The sequence below is a fragment of the Pelecanus crispus genome, chromosome 16, assembly GCF_030463565.1.
Source record: "Pelecanus crispus isolate bPelCri1 chromosome 16, bPelCri1.pri, whole genome shotgun sequence".
Classification (NCBI taxonomy): domain Eukaryota; kingdom Metazoa; phylum Chordata; class Aves; order Pelecaniformes; family Pelecanidae; genus Pelecanus; species Pelecanus crispus.
The window spans coordinates 5,876,804-5,892,264 of record NC_134658.1 but is presented as its reverse complement, the minus strand read 5'-3'; the positions used below and the strand labels follow the sequence as shown (position 1 = coordinate 5,892,264).

At 49.3% G+C, this 15,461-nt stretch overlaps 1 protein-coding gene across 3 annotated transcripts; it reads left to right on the top strand.

Moving 5' to 3' along the window:
• Positions 1-1,916: 1,916 nt before the first annotated feature.
• MTFR1L (mitochondrial fission regulator 1 like) lies at positions 1,917-14,326 on the top strand. 3 transcript variants are annotated; one of them, XM_075721864.1, is made up of 6 exons: positions 1,917-1,967; positions 3,244-3,348; positions 4,187-4,296; positions 5,615-5,826; positions 8,855-9,167; positions 13,247-14,326. In XM_075721864.1, the coding sequence occupies exons 1-6, from the start codon at positions 1,917-1,919 to the stop codon at positions 13,350-13,352; spliced, it is 897 nt and encodes a 298-aa protein (XP_075577979.1). In that variant the 3' UTR covers positions 13,353-14,326. The 3 variants fall into 3 exon arrangements, with proteins under 3 accessions (XP_075577979.1, XP_075577980.1, XP_075577982.1); XM_075721865.1 differs by lacking the exon at positions 1,917-1,967 and adding an exon at positions 2,212-2,244; XM_075721867.1 differs by lacking the exons at positions 1,917-1,967; positions 13,247-14,326 and adding exons at positions 2,212-2,244; positions 11,579-11,704.
• The last annotated feature ends 1,135 nt before the right edge of the window (positions 14,327-15,461 follow it).

Genomic DNA, 15,461 nt, shown 5'->3' with positions numbered 1-15,461 from the left:
GAGCATTAGCTGGTTGAGAACCGAGCAGTTTTAAAAGCCAGCAGTACTAAAGAAATTTTTGGGGGATTTTTCCAAAGAAATTGTTAGGACAGAACACCACTGTCCCTTATCTGTAACCACCCTGAGCAGCTGCTCCTACTCTGTACCAATGCCTGGCTACTGAGGGAGCGTAATTTGGAGAAGGAAAGGTTAAACAAAACGGGTTTTAAAGCATATTCCTGCAGATAGGTGAGGAGACAAAGCATCTTCAATAGATGGCTGCAAACAGCCGTGGCTGTTGATGCTTTTTCTGCTCTCTGAAGCACAATTTTGTTGGACCAAATCAAACGGGGAAAAGCCATTTTTTTTGGAAGGGGTATTTTCATTCCTGGGCCTCCAGGACCTGGGAGGAACCCGGGGGCCGTGATTAGCCTGTCCCCACCCTGCCCCAGCCCCTCCTGTCTGTGTCCGTGGCTGGAGATGGAGCTTAGACGGACCTCTGGGCTGAACCGGTGTAGCTTCACTAATTGCTCTAGTGAGATTAATTACCCCTGGGATGTTTCTCAGTGTTGCCTTTTATAACTATGCATTAGCTCTGCACTTTTCTCGCACTCCAAGGGGCCTGTGGTAACGACAGGCTTGGATCTGGCGGCGCTTTCAGGTGTGGAAAGCGCCAAAGCCTCCAGGCAGCGTTCGAGACCGAGCTCCTGTCGCACCGGCGGTCTCGTCCCTTGCAGGGACTTTGGCCTGAGCGGAGAGCAGCAGAGGAGACCGAGTGCCTGCCTCCCCTGGCTCCTCGTGAGGCACAGCTCTCCCGTACATCTGCCCTTCTGGCTTTTACAAAGCTTCACGTGAAGTATTTTTGTTGCACCTTTCCCGAGCCCTTCGGTCAAGGGCTTCGGACTTGGTGTCTGTCAGTTGTGCTCAGGTGGAGAGTTCATTCCATTTGTTTTTCCTTTTTTGCAGCAGAAGGGCCCGGAGAGGCCAGCGGCCGAGCAAGCAGGGATTGCTTTTGTCTTTCAAGGCTCGGAAAACCAGGCGCAGGAGCGGTTCTGCAGGGCCAGGAGAGCCCCTCTCCCTCGGGCTGGGAGCTGCAAAGGGCAGCGTCGCTCTGTTGATCCCGCAGACACAGAGCTCTGGCAGGGACAGGGCCTGCCATAGTCCCACGCACAAGTAGGGCCCGTGCCTGAACCCGCGGCGAGCCCGGGCTCGTGCAAAGCCTTCAGGCTCCCTGAAGTACTTTGTTTTTTCGCTTGTGGTTCTCGCAGCCCTGCCCGCAGCCAGCCCTTGAGCGCTCCTGGGCCGCTTGAGCTGGGGGTGCAGGGGGTCGGGTGGCAGGAGGAGCCCAAACAGCCCGGTCCGGGGGATCGGGGGGACTCGCCCACGGCCCCCCGTTAACCCGCTGACCGCAAACCCGCCTAACTGGTGTGCCACTGCCGCGGGTGGCTGCGACAGGAGCTGTTGCCTGAGGCTTTAACGGGTGCCTAGCTTTTTGTCTCCTCTTTGTACACTTCCTAAGTTGTTTTTTGGATAGGTTTGCGGTGCCTCGGGGGGGGAGGAGGTGCTGCTTTCCCCCCCCTCCCCGCCTCCTGTGCTTTGTGACGCTCTGGTCTGAAACCCACGGCGGGCCAGAGCCGATGTTTGTCACAGAGGGTCCCGGGGGGGGGGGGGGGGGCAGCCCCGCGCGGTTCGGTGCCGGTTGGCGTGAGGGGCCCTTGGCCCCGGCTGTAGCTGCACTCGTTAAACCCATCCCACCAGCCCTCGCCTCCTGCAGTCCTTGCCTCCGCCGAGACCGGGGCCGGGTTTGGGGAGGTGGGAGGGGGGCGGCGGGCGCCATCGCGGGCCTGGCCCCGCCCCGTGTCGCGGCGCATGCGCGGGCGGCGCCGGAAGTGCGGGGGGCGCCGGAAGTGCGGGGGGGCGGGTTCTGCTTCCGGGTGATGGCGGCGGAGGGGCCGGGAGCGGGGCCGCGCTGCGCCGCTGCCCCTCAGGTACCGGCGGGGCCCCGGGGCGGGCGGAGCGGGGCGGGCACCGGCACCGGCCGAGGGGCGGGGGCTCGCTGCTGGCCGCGGGTGGGGGGGGCCAGGCTCGGGGGCTCCGCGGGCGGCCCCGGGCGCTGCCGGCAGCGAGCCACTTCTGCCTTGCAGTGAGAAGCGGCGGGCGGCGGGGGAAGATGAGCCCGGCCCGCGCCCGCGGGAGCCGCAGCACCCAGCGCTGAGCCCGCCCCGGCGGCCGCCGCCGCCACAGCCGGAGATGGCAGCGGACTCCGTAAGTGCGAACGGCGCCCGAAACGCCTCCCTCAGCCGGCGGGCACCCGGGCCCCGTCCCTCCCCGCCCCGGGCCCCGTCCCCCCCGGCTCTCCTGTGGCCGGCAGCCCCGGGGCCGTCACAGCAGTCAGTGCGCTCCCAGCTCAGAGATTCGATATGAAAATGCACATCAAGAATTGGAAATTTAAGGGTGTAAAACCGACGTTCAGGTATTGCGTGTGTAAGAAGCCTTGGTAATAAATAAATTAATGGATTTGTTGGCGGACTGAGCAAAATAACCTGTTTGGATTCCGGTTTGTCATTGTGGTATTCACTGTCCCGAGCCTTGCGCTGCCTCCTGTCATGAGAGCCTGTGGCGGACGTAAAACTGGCGGCGGGGAAGACGGTCAAAGGACGGAGAACTTCACCTTTTGAATCGGTTTCAGAAATATCCAGAGATCGCTAAAACAGTCGCTGCCCCTGAAAACATCCCCCAAGGCTCTTCTTGTCAGCCCTCAGTTGGGATGGGCTTCGAGTACACTTGTCGCTTTGCCGTCATCCAAGAAACGTTCCCAGTCTTTGATATCAGAGCTGCTTGTATTAAAGATCCTGTGGAAGTGAGAGTGTCCTTTAAATGAGACTCTCTTCTGATTTAAATTTTCTTCTGGGCCCCTCACATGACGCTGTTTTCCTCCTTTTGGCGTGTTTTCATTGGGAGCTCAGCGTCTGTCACTGAGTGCTTTTAGTTTTCAGTCCTGAAAATAACTACACCTGTGTTTAAAATGCTCCTTAAAATGCTCCTTAGTAACTGGCTGACTTTCACGTGTGTTCAGCTGAAACACAGTTTTATGGAATCGGGGCCTTAGTTATTAGAAGGTTTCCAATTAAAAGTATCACTCAACAAATAAAAAGTCGGAGATCGGAGCTCTTGAGTAGATTGTATAGGGCAATTTCTAATTTAATAAATTTTAAGAAGGGCTAGTGACTTGAAATATTAATTATATCACATGTCTTCTTGTAGACGATCCCCATCTGGCAGAACAAACCCCATGGCTCAGCACGCAGCGTTGTCAGGAGGATCGGGTCAAACCTCCCTTTAAAACCCTGTCCCAGAGCAACCTTTGAGGTAAGCGGACTCGCGGGGATTTGGTGGTCGCGTATAGAGCAGGACGAGGCACTGTCACGAGCTGCTGTTGTGTCAGCCACCTGTGTCTGCAGAGCTGTATTCACAAAAGTCATGTAGCAGTATAGTTAATCTTAAGATTTTTTTTTAATTTCCTTTTTTTTTTTTTTTTTTTAAATTCTGTTCTTGTAAAGTGATCACTGGTACCTTGAGGAAAATACCTCCTCAGATAGTGCCTACAGGCTGCGTTAGGAAGCTCAAGGAGATGGAAACATGGAGCTGCTGAACCAGTGCTTTGCTGTGTGACCTCCAGCAAGCCACGTGCCCGCCAGGCCTGTGTTTCCTAAACAGTAAAACAAGGTTTATGGAAACGCTTACCTCACCGTTTAAGTTCAAGGACAGCGCTGGGACTTGTAGTGGCAAAGTGTTGCACGTGGCCTCGGCAGCATGCTAAGCTGTATCAAGTACCCCTCTGCTGCCTCGCTCTTCAGTCTCACAGAGCACAGTGACATGCCCAGGAACGCGTGCGGAAGCGGACACGCGGAAGCGCTACGTTTCCGTAAGCCAAACGGCGTTGCTGTCGTGCATCTGACAGATGCAGCTGCCGGCCCGGTGCAGAGGAGGAAGGCTCTGACAGCCAGCACGGCGCATCTGGGGCGGCTTCGGGAGGCAGGACCACCATCTCCTTAATCACAAAATCATAGAATCGTTTAGGTTGGAAAAGACCTTTAAGATCATCCAGTTCAACCCTTAACCCAGCACTACTAAGTCCACACTAAACCAATTAAACCAATTAAGGGTAGAGTAGACTAAACCATTAATGTAACTTTCTTCATTTTAGGTTCTACCAAATGTTTCGGAGCTCTATTTAAATGACGTCCCTCCAGTCCCCACCTTGGCAGACATTGTGTGGATAGCAGCAGATGATGAAGAAACGTATGCCAGAGTCAGGTTGGTTCCCTCCTTGTGTCTGCTGATCCTTATTTTTATACGCTGGTTTATTTCATATAGCATAGGCCAGGCACTGATCAAATGCTCACAACTTCCAGTCCTGTCGAGATCTGATGTGGTGGTGCCTGTTGAAAGACATTTTTCCCAAGAGACAGGGAAAAAAAAAAATTGGACAAAGGACCCTGGCAATTCCCATAGGAAGTGCTAAGAGCCCGTGCCCTGCCGTTTTTTACTCATTGAAAGATCTGTGCAGAGTAACCCCCCTGATCCATGGTATTTTCTGGTGCTGTGGTTTAACCCCAGGCAGCAGCTCAGCACCACACAGCCGCTTGCTCACCCCCCTGCCCCAGTGGGTTGGGGGAGAGAATCGGAGGAGTAAGAGTGAGAAACACTCCTGGGGTGAGATAAGAACAGTTTAATAATTGAAATAAAGTAAAGTAAAATAGTAGTAGTAATAATAACAGTAATAATAATAATGTACAAAGCAAGTGATGCCTAATGCAATTGCTCACCACCCGCCGACCGATGCCCAGCCAGTTCCCGAGTAGCGATCGCTGCTCCCCAGCCAACCCCCCAGTTTCTATCCTGCCCATGACGCCGTATGGTATGGAATGGCCCTTGGGCCAGTTTGGGTCAACTGTTCTGGCCGTGCCCCCTCCCAGCTCCTTGTGCCCCCGGCAGAGCATGGGGAGCTGAAAAGCCCTTGACTGGCGTAAGCACTGCTCAGCAACAACTACACCATCAGTGTGTGATCAGCGTTATTCTCATCCTAAATCCAAACCACAGCACTGTGCCAGCTACTAGGAAGAAAATTAATGCTATCCCAGCCGAAACCAGGACATTTGGTTAGAAAGTTGAAGAGTTGAATTCTCCTGGGATTGAAATGTTTGGTTCTGGTCAGTTGAGCTTTTGCCCTTAAAGCAGGGCAGTAGTAATAGGTGTCTTGTGAAAGATAAAATGGACTTTGAAATCAGGCAAAAGTTAACAGGTAAGGACATTTCCCATGTGTACCCAGCGCACTGCCCGGCATGGAGACGCAGTTACCAGGAGAGAAGTGACTTGAAACCACGTGAGCACGCCCAGACTTTTGTCCCTGAGCCCTCTCCCCACATCTTGTGCCATTGGGTCATGATTTCTGTTCCTTGTAGCGCAGAGAGCACGTACAGCGAGCGCGTCTATACGGTGGTACGTATGGTGGTGCGTACGGCGGCGTGGCGCAGAGGCTTAATTCATTGTGTTGGAAGTCTGCTGCTGTCCTGAGGTGGAGGCACGGAGGGGCCTGGGCCATGTAAATGACCAACAGGTTTGTGTCCTGCAGAAGTGACACTCGCCCGCTGAAGCACAAGTGGAAGCCGAGTCCCTTCACCGTTATACAGCGAAATGCTTCAGTCCCCAACCTGAGGAAGCAGGAGGAGAAGCTGCTCGCCTTGAAGAAACCTGGTTTACCAGCACTGAGCCGAACAACAGAGCTCCAGGATGAGCTGAGTCACCTTCGGAGTCAGATAGCTAAAATAGTCGCTGCAGAGTCAGGTAGGAATAGAATGAGCTTTTCTTTGTTGAGCGAGAAGGGCTGAATTAGTGAACTGTGTTACTTCCTCCACGCAGAGCAGACTGGCACGTTTCTCCAGCAGAGCTGTGGCTCCCGTTGGTGAGATGCCGCCTTTGGCGTCAGCTCAGCGCTGGTTCTGCATTTAGCTGTTTGCTTCTTTCGCTGGAGGAGTCCTGCTTGTTTTTAAGAAATACCAAATGCTCCTTTGTTGACTGCATTTGCTGCATTTGATCTGGAGGCCAACTCTCATCTCGAGCACCGTGTTTCATGAAAACATTTGGTGTATTCTTGCCATTCCTGCTCCGAGTCAGCCATGCATCTTGATTTGGGTTACATCTTGATTTGGGTGGGAATGAGGTGTTAGTGTTTGTTTCTTCTGTGCAAACGACAGTGCCATTTCTGTAGCAAATGAGGTATTTGGGGAAAAGCCTAGCTGAACTGATTTATTTATTTCTTTTAGTAAATTTGTACGCAACTAAAAGCCATGTTTCAGTCGCAAAAGTGAACAGTGAGGAAAGACTTCTCTTCCTTTCACGGTTTTTCCTGTATACTCAAGCTCTGAAAATATGAAGACATTTGGTAGAATCCAAACCCAGCGGTTCTGCAAGGCTTGCTGGAACAGTGGCTGGTTTAGAGTGTGGAAACTAGTCAGATAAAAATACCTTGGTATCTATTCATGGAGGGTTCAGAAGGCAGAGTTGTTGATCTCCCAGCTCAAAAACATTGAACAGTTTTGCAAACTAAAGGAGTTTAGTCCTTCTTGAAGACAGTTTTTCTGAAAAGGTGCGTTTCTTGTATGCAGAATACTTTTGCCAATAACTAAGATGGCAGCTGTATTACGGCTGCTTTCCAGAGGAAAAGGAGGACCTGTAACTCTTCCTATTACTTTAAAAAAAAAAAACCCAACAGCAGGATTGTGCCACACTTGAAATGATATCAGGCGCGTTAGTTCCTGTTTATGATGGGTAGTAGTGGCTGATGAAACCTTCCTTATCCTGCATCTGAAAGCAAAAATTTTTCTTTAATTCCCAGATTACTACTTTGTGCTGCGCTGCATAGCGTGTGCATGAGACCAAATCTCTCATGATCTGGGAAAGGCGACGTGGTTGTCTGATTAGTGTGGCCCCAAGGGACTTGCAGCTTTAATGACTGCTTATATTTAGTCCAGCTCTCTGCGAGCCGTAAACGCATTTGAACACAAAGCAGAGTTGTGGTGGTTGATTTAGTTGGAACGGTGGTTTCTGCGTGAGAGATTTGGGGTTCTTTTTCAGTTCCATGTGGTGGTCGGTGGACTGTAAGAATCGGTTTGATATCAATAGTGTAAATATATATGCCACCACGTGAGAATATATACGATGTTTTTAGTGTGTGAGGCTGTATTTAGCTGAGCTAGTTCTTCACTTCCGTGGCAAAGGGCTGTTGTGAGGTGATGCACGTGCCGGCATTTCTTGTCACTTTGGTCCTGTCACAGGACACAGACGTGCCTCGACTCTTACAGCAGCGTGGTAAAATGAAGCCGCTCCGGGGGTGGGGGAGCCGTGTTTCCCTCAACTCTGCAGGGAATAAGCGTAAAACAAGGCATCGCAGGTGTCCCCTTCAGAGAGGCTGCCTGTGTCCTCTTTCTTCTTTTGTACAGAGGAACAACCAAAGTGAAATAAAGAACAGGGGAAATTCTGTGATTGATTTTTTTTTTTTCCTTCTAAGTTCTGTCTCAGCTCGACAGTTGCTCAAGCTGTGTGCTAGAGAAGTCCATTTTAATTCAGGGAGAGTAATAATGAGGAAAATTAGAGATCCAGATGGGAGAAAAATGATTTAATCATTTAATACCTTTTTCTCTCGTGCTCTACTCAGCAGCATGCCTGGTTGTTATCAGCTGGCATTTGAGAACAGCGCATATCGACTTCGCGTCCTCTAAGTCAATAACGGGGAGCTGTGATTTAGGGCCTAGCTGTAGCTCGGTAATCTGATGGAGGAGATAACTGTTTAGCAGGCTTATTTTAGAAAGATTGATGTCAAAAAAGAAATATTGTGCAATCTGCTTTATTATATACTGTTAGAGAAATCCCTTAATTGGAAATTGATAACTATCTACAAGTTTACTCCTGAGGCCAAGGGCTTTAGTGCGGTACGGTACACTTTGTTTTCCATACAGGAAGGTTCTTTCAAGGAGATGTGCACTAAGCATTTTTCTGGATTTTTGGTTGTTTTCCATTAGTGTTCTACACTGGAAATATCCTAACTCATTTTCACTTGATAACACTCAGAATTCATATAGCTGTTCTTATCCTCACCGCATTTTAACACGTGAACAAATAAATCCCATCTTCCCTGTGGAATAGGTGGATGCTGTTCTCATTTTACAGATGGCGATGGAAAGCAAAACAGGTCAAAATGCCTGCAGTCACAGAGTGATTGCTGTGACCCTCTAGAGTAAAACGCTGGAGCTCCTGAGCCAGCTCTGCGTTCTCCCCAGGCATAATGGTTAGGGGGGAAGGAGCCTGAAAGGAAAAGAAGGGCAAGCAGTTCTCAAGGCAATGAAGAAAAAGAGGAGGAAAGTTAAGACAATTAAGACCTATTAAATGACACGGGCTTCCTCCCTGACCCCGAGCAGCAACTAAATCTCTGCTCCTCCATTTCTTATCTGTAAACATGGAAAAAGTAAACAGTGCCTGACTTCTGCAGGGAGGGGGTGCAGTGTTTGAACTGGAGGGGTGGTACGGTGGTGAGCACCATAGGAATGGAGATGCGTAAGGGGGTTGGTGGGATAAAAGGGGGGAGAAGGTGGGAGAGGAGGAAGAGGTGGGAGAAGGTCTTGTGTTGCAAGATGGAGTCACAGGAAGCAGAGTGGACATGGAGGGTAACAGAGAATATGACGGATTTGTTTTCTCATAGCATGAGGGAGGCTGGCTGATGGTGCCACTTGATTTATATTCTGTTGTTTTGGGGAAAAAAATACCTACATGGTTTGGCATTAGTTTATCTATCCACCTATCCTGTTTTCTTTTTCAGCTTCTGCTTCGTTAACACCAGATTTATTATCTCCAGGAAGTTCAAATGCATCTTCTCCTTTACCTTGTTTTGGACCCTCTTTCCAATCTACAACTTCCTTTGTCATTAGCGATATCACGGAGGAGGAGGCAGAACTCGAAAGCCCCGAGCTCCCGTCAGTCTCCATGCTTTGTTCTGCAACCTCCGAGTGTTGTAAACCAGAACCAAAGGATCCTGACGAGGAAGATTCTGTGTCTCTCTCGAAGGCCAGCAGTTTTGCAGATATGATGGGCATTCTTAAAGACATCCATAGGATGAAGCAGAGCAAAGACTTGTAAGTGCTTCCTGAACTCTCTTGATTTTATCTCTTTTTTTTTAATCTGTCAAATCATTGTAGACACCAGACATGGCATTCACTGCTTGTTTGGTGCTGCTTTATATCCATGATTCACAGCGGGGAAATACCTGTTTATAGCAGAACTTGCTAACACTTAACATTTCTGGGCGGTTTTATTAATGATGGCCTGGATAGAAAGCAATGGAGGGGAATTTAAACCCATTAGCACAATGTTTGGCTGCTTCAACTTGGCCACCTGAGAAAAAGCTTGCGCTTGCCCAGATGAAGACCAGAACCGTGTGTACTGGCAACCGTCAGGGTGAGGGCCACACCGCGCTCTCTGCTTGCGGTGGTTCCAGGTGCTGGTGCGCAGACCGAGCAGTTGGGAAGCTCAGCAGCTTTTTCAGCCTGGCACATGCAGGAATTCACACGCAGAGCTTTTCGGCTTCTCAGCTTTTGCATCTGGCCCAGCTCTGAGCGTGGGCAGAGTGAGTTTTCACTTGTCTCGTGATGGGTTTACGCACTGATCATGAGAATGCCTCGAGCTGCTGACAGGCCAGCTGCTGTACAGCAGGGTTCTGCCCCGCTGATGAAGTGGCTTCTTTCGCGTTAGCTGTACGGCTTCTTTTCACATATGAAATCACAGTGATAAAGTTCAGTTTCCACAGTTTTCAGCCCAAGGATCTCTCCAGCCATTATGTTGTGCGAGTAAGATTCCTGGCCAAAAATACCATGTTGTGTGATGGCTGTTCGCAATTTCTATGCCTAATTCAGTTTAAAAGAAATTAAATTCTCAGCACTGAAAAAATTATATAGTCAAATGAGAGAAACATGTTCAGCTTGCATCCAGCATGCCAGTACAGTGTTACGCATCCATAATTCACACAGTGTAGCCTTTTGCTCTTGTTTTCCTAACACTACTCAAAGCTTAAATGCTCACTTGCTTTATATAAATGCCTGTAATCTTTCTTGGGGGTGCATAGAATTCATGGACCACAGATGAATTGCTCCTCTTCTTTCTTCCTGTCTGTTGCAAAGCAGTGTTTTGAGCATCCAAAAATAATTCTGAATTATTAGTCAAAAGGAGAGAGAATTCTCAAGAAAAATACCTGCTGCTGTGTGCGGCTCGGCCACGTTGGCTCAGCAGAGGTTTGGGTTAGGCTTTAGGCAACTTACTGCCAAGACTAGAACTGTGCCATTCTAATGGTTCTTCAATTAAATATTAAATCCAGAAAAGCTTGCAGGTGTTTCATGTTGTGACGTGGAATGTTTTAGCTTTATCAGAAAGGCTTGTACCTCTAGGACTAAGCATTCACATGTGCAAATGTAATTACCAGTCTTCTAATTAGCGCAGACTGGTATGTCAGCCTTCTATGGAAGCAGACTTTTCAGGGTAAGAAAACTGCCACCACCTGTGCCAGGTGAAGATAGGGAAAAAAAAATCAGGGGAAAAAACCTTGTACAAATCCGGGTTGTGGCGGGGAAATGGAGGCGTTTCTTACCCACGCCTGGCTGTGCCACCAAGGCTGCTGCCGGCGCTGCCCGAGTCACGAGGAGCCTGGTGCTGCCTGGGGGTCCACTGTGAAAAGCAGCATGTAGGTGACAGGGAACGTCGCGATATAGCGGGTCACAACTGTACTTGAATTTCCTCGACAGAACATATGAGAACAACTAATAATGGATGAAGGTGTTTGATCTTGCTGTCCCCCTGGGAGAGAAGCTGTGTGAGCGAGTGGGAGGGAGAGCTGGCTTGTGCACAGAGAGGATTTACTGACAGCGTCGATTCTTTTTAAGGTTGCAGGAGATGGGGGAGAGCAAGGCTTTTGTACTCTAGAATACTTGGGGGGATGGGGACAGCTGCCAAATCCCTCCTCGCTGGGGTGCAGTACAGGGACCCCTTTCTCCCCTTGCGACGGCTTGACTGATTAGCCGGGAGCTGGGGCACGCTGCTGCTCACGTCAAGGCTAGGAACGCTTCGGTAGAAAAGCTGGAGACTGTTTCTTGCTGGAGCTGAACTGTTTTCCTCTTATCTCTTTCTCTCAGCCTCTAACTCTGCCTCCTGCATGCAACAGTGATGGTTTAGGATACAGTTATTACAGCTTAAAGCTGTTTGAAGAATCTGAGGTAGTTGAAAAATGACATTAAATAAATCACTGATGTTCATTACTCGATGAGCTTTAATTCCTAGACACGGTCCCCTAGTGTCGATGCAGCTGTGAGCAGCCCCATGCTTCTACAGCTGCGCTCACCTCGCCACGTGCCGTGAGCTTACACAGAGCAGTTGTGCGCGCGTAGGCGCGCAGCACTCGCAACACCTAAAAGGCTCGTGTACTTTTTACGCGGATGAAGGTACCAAATGATGCTTAACGCACTAACTACATCGATGCTTCTCTGATGCTCCTATTTAGGACTTGGTGCTTAAACACAACCTTGGAAGCTTCAGGAATGCGTGAGAAACGCTTGCAGAATGTGCATGTTTCACCAAATGTGAAATAGAGCCTGTTACAGTGTCTGTGGTGCCCTCTGCGAGGGGAGTGGCTGGGCGCTGTGCCTGCCGGGCCGCGCGCCCGGTGTGGGGTTAAGGACAGGTAGCGTGAGGAACCGCTGGGACTGTGAGTACACGTTCACTTGTAAGTACTGCTGTTACGGGACTCAACAACTTAATTTTGCCGTGATTATTTCCTTGGCCCTTCGAGTGGCTGTAAAGGGCTGAGACGCTGACATTGAAGGCTGGCGCTCCGCTGCTGGTCGCGCCTCGCTGGAGGACACCGTACCCCTTGGGGTGTTCCTGTCCTCACCCCGGTGCGGGTTATCTGTCTCTTCGCTCATCCTGGGAGAGCTTTGCCTTGTGAGCAGCACAGCTCGGGGCTGCATCAGCGCTGTCCCTCCGCACCGCTGGTAGCGTCGCCGCTGCCTCTGGCTGCTTCCATTTCCCCCCCGTCCCTCTTCCGAGGCAGCCGACGGACGCGTGGCAAATTCTCAGGTTTGCCCATGTGGAAGGAAGGGTTTGGGGAGGGCTCCCTGTTTTTTATTCCGCACCCTTTTCAGAAGGAACGGTTCTGTCTGGATGAAGTCAAAGGCATGTTTCTGGCTACAAAATCATCTTTTAAACAGTGATGCATTTATGCAACTGGAAGTTAAGAACTTGCGCCAGCTAACTCCGACATAGTGCTAAGGGTTACCTGTGAGCAGCTCAGTGGCATCTTACACAGCATACTAAAAGCCTTCGCTGTTCCTTTGAGAACAACCCCTTCCCAAACACATAAGGAAATACGGGGGGGGAGGGGGGCAGATTTTTTTTTTCTTTTAGGAATATTTAAAACACCCATAATGTTTTCTGACCAAGGGAGGACTTCAGCTATTTAAAAAAAAAAAAAAAAAAAAAGTTAAGGTCTGAAATTATTACAGGTTCTAAACAAAACCTTAATGAGCAAATTCATGATACCTGAGGAAAAAGAACTGGGTTTTGGCTTCCTGTAAAATAAGCTCACTAACACTTCTAACGTGCACTGCTCCCCTGAACTTGCTGAAGGAGGCGGGATGCTTTGGTAATGGAATGCTACAGAAAAACTCGTGTGCAGTAGCTAAGTGGAGGGAAATGTCTACCAGCCCACCTTTAAAATACCTGTAATTACCCATATTTAAATATGAAAGCATGTATGTGTTGTACAGCAAAATTCATTAAAAAAAAAAAATACTTCCAGGACTTCAACTCAAACACCGCTTGTAGATTTATATTGAGGGGACATAGGCTGTAAATAATAAACGAAGTTTTATTTTACTTACTTGTTATTAACACAGTTGAATGAAAATTACAAAGAGCTTTGCTGCTGAGATTTTTCAGGATACCCCTTGATCCACAAAACGAGCTCCAGGTTGTCTAAGCCAACATGAAAGGTGCATTTTTAACTACTTTTTGTTGGTTTGTGGTGGTGGTCTTGCACCTCCTCCACTTGCGACAAAAGCTGATGATAAAGGCTGCAGAAAAATACTTAAACGACTCCAACCAGAGCTGTAAACCGTTAATTTTGGCACTTCTCTTCGCTAATACACTGCGCTTTTTGTCTTGCATGTAGAAGCCGAACTTCAATGAAGGAGGAGGACCCAGCCATTCTTATAGCAGAAGTTCTGAGAAGAAAATTTGCCCTAAAGGATGAAGATGTGGTCCTGAAGGAGAAATGAAAGGGATGAAGATCTGGCCCTGAAGGAGAAATGCTGTTACGGTCATTAAACCCTGTAAGCAAAAGTGTTACGCTCCCAAAATTTTCTCCACAGTAGCTGCCTTCCTAAGGCTTGAGCCTTTTGCCTCTTTTATTAATTAGAAATGGTTTCTGCACTGGACACTTACTTAGGAAAGACCCGGTGGATTTGATGTGTTTTCCATGTATTGTTATATTTAAGAAAAAAAAAAAAAAAAAACTTTTTAAGATGGAAATTCTTTTCCACCTGTATTTTGATGTTGATTATTGATAAGGATCTGCTGAAGAGTGCAGTGAGTGTTGCTGGGTGATGTTCTTTCTACCTACAATTTTCCTTAGGTTCAAGTTAAGCATTAACTTGTAACGGCCTCATTACAGTATAACCAGTTACCATTTCCAGTGTAAGCGGATGGCACACATCCAGTTCTTTCTCTGTTCTGAGGATGGTACAGAGCTACTGAGAATAAGCTAATGAACGCTTCCAGGTCTTCAGTGTTAGGCGGTTGTTGAATCACGGCGGTAAAAGGCGTCTTCCCGGTCACTCTGTCCGAGCCACTGGCAGGATGAAACGGCAGTCAATGATCAAACCGCTCCGTCACGTCTAAGGGATGCTGGCTGGTTTTAGCGTGCCCTGGGTGTTTCTTAACTCACCAATTATCCCCACAGTTGCATGACAGAATGGCCTTAATTTCTTGCCAGTAATTTAATGTTTCATTATTAGTCCTTGTATTCCGATAATGTATTTTATTTAGCATTCAGAAGGTCTATTTATTGAACCACCAGTGCTAAGAGCCAAGCACCCACCGCAAGAGCTGTCAGCTGAGAAAAGGGAAGAAGGAACTTGGCACTGTCTGGGGCTACAGTTCTCACTAACTGAAGGTTTCCTTCAGCTACACATTCTCTGCAATGATGTTCCTCATGGCTGTATTTAAAGTATGATTTTTTCCTTTATATAAAATGGAGCCTTAATAAGACACCGGTTGTCCTTGACATTACTAATGCGCAGATGCCCCAACATGGCAGCAGCAGCGCTTGGATCCTGGGGGGGTTGGGGGGGGGGTGTGGAATTTCAGCTGCTGCAGCTGAAGCGTTGGCTGGTGGTGCTGCAGATGCATGCAGGCAGATGCCAAGGGTTTTCTTAATCCACCAGGCCTTCAGCCCTTGAAAAATTAAACCATTATCCCCTGAAAAAGTCAACCATCATCCCCACCTTAAATGTGAGAGAAGGGGCTTGGGTTGCCTCTGCCCACCCAGTGAGTGAGAGCAGAAACAGCATTTACGACTTTGAATCACTTTTATAGGGAGCTGCTGCAGCTCTTCCCCTCTCAGATGCTATGGTTGCTCGCCCTCTGTCCCAGAAGGCTCCTCAGTGTGACAGTTTGGTGGGAATACCCCTGCCTGCAGGGAAGATGGAGCTGTAACCAAGGTCCCTGGACACGTGCTCCATGTGCAGGCTGGATGTAAGAGCCTGTCGGAGCAATTATCTTCTGGACTGTGATGTAACTCCAGCTGGAGCTGTTGTACTGAAATTCTGGCCCAAGGGGAAAGTAAAGATAGTTTAAATGGCAACACTTAGAGTGTTAAAGACATGCTCACCATTTAAAAACCAAACAAAAAAAAAGGTAAAAAAACTGGGCGGTTGCTGCTGACAAAGCAGGCTGTTGTCTGGAGCGTGATCGTGGTCACAGATGGACTCTGCTGCCTGCTGCTCGTGCCCCCCGGGGCCTTTGTGCAGCTGGCCCCTGCACTTCAAAACCAGATCCAGTCTAAAGCACGCCCCTCCAAAATGCTGCGTATCCAGAAGCAGGGGATTATGTTGAACAAGCCGTACAAGTGGCGTACAGAAGAACCGCGGCTGTCGGTGAGCCACGGCAGCTGCCACACGCAGTTAAACCAACACTGACCCATCCTCACTCCGGCCTGAGTGCTCCCCGCTCCGCTTTTCACCTCCCCAGGGCCAGACCAACAGCATCGGCCTGCGGCTGTAGGCCCTTGGGGGCACGGCCCACTCCATCCAGGTGCGTCCTCTCCTGCCAAAGAGCTACGAGTCCAAGGTTAGGATTACAGTTCGGACTTACCCAGAACAGATGCG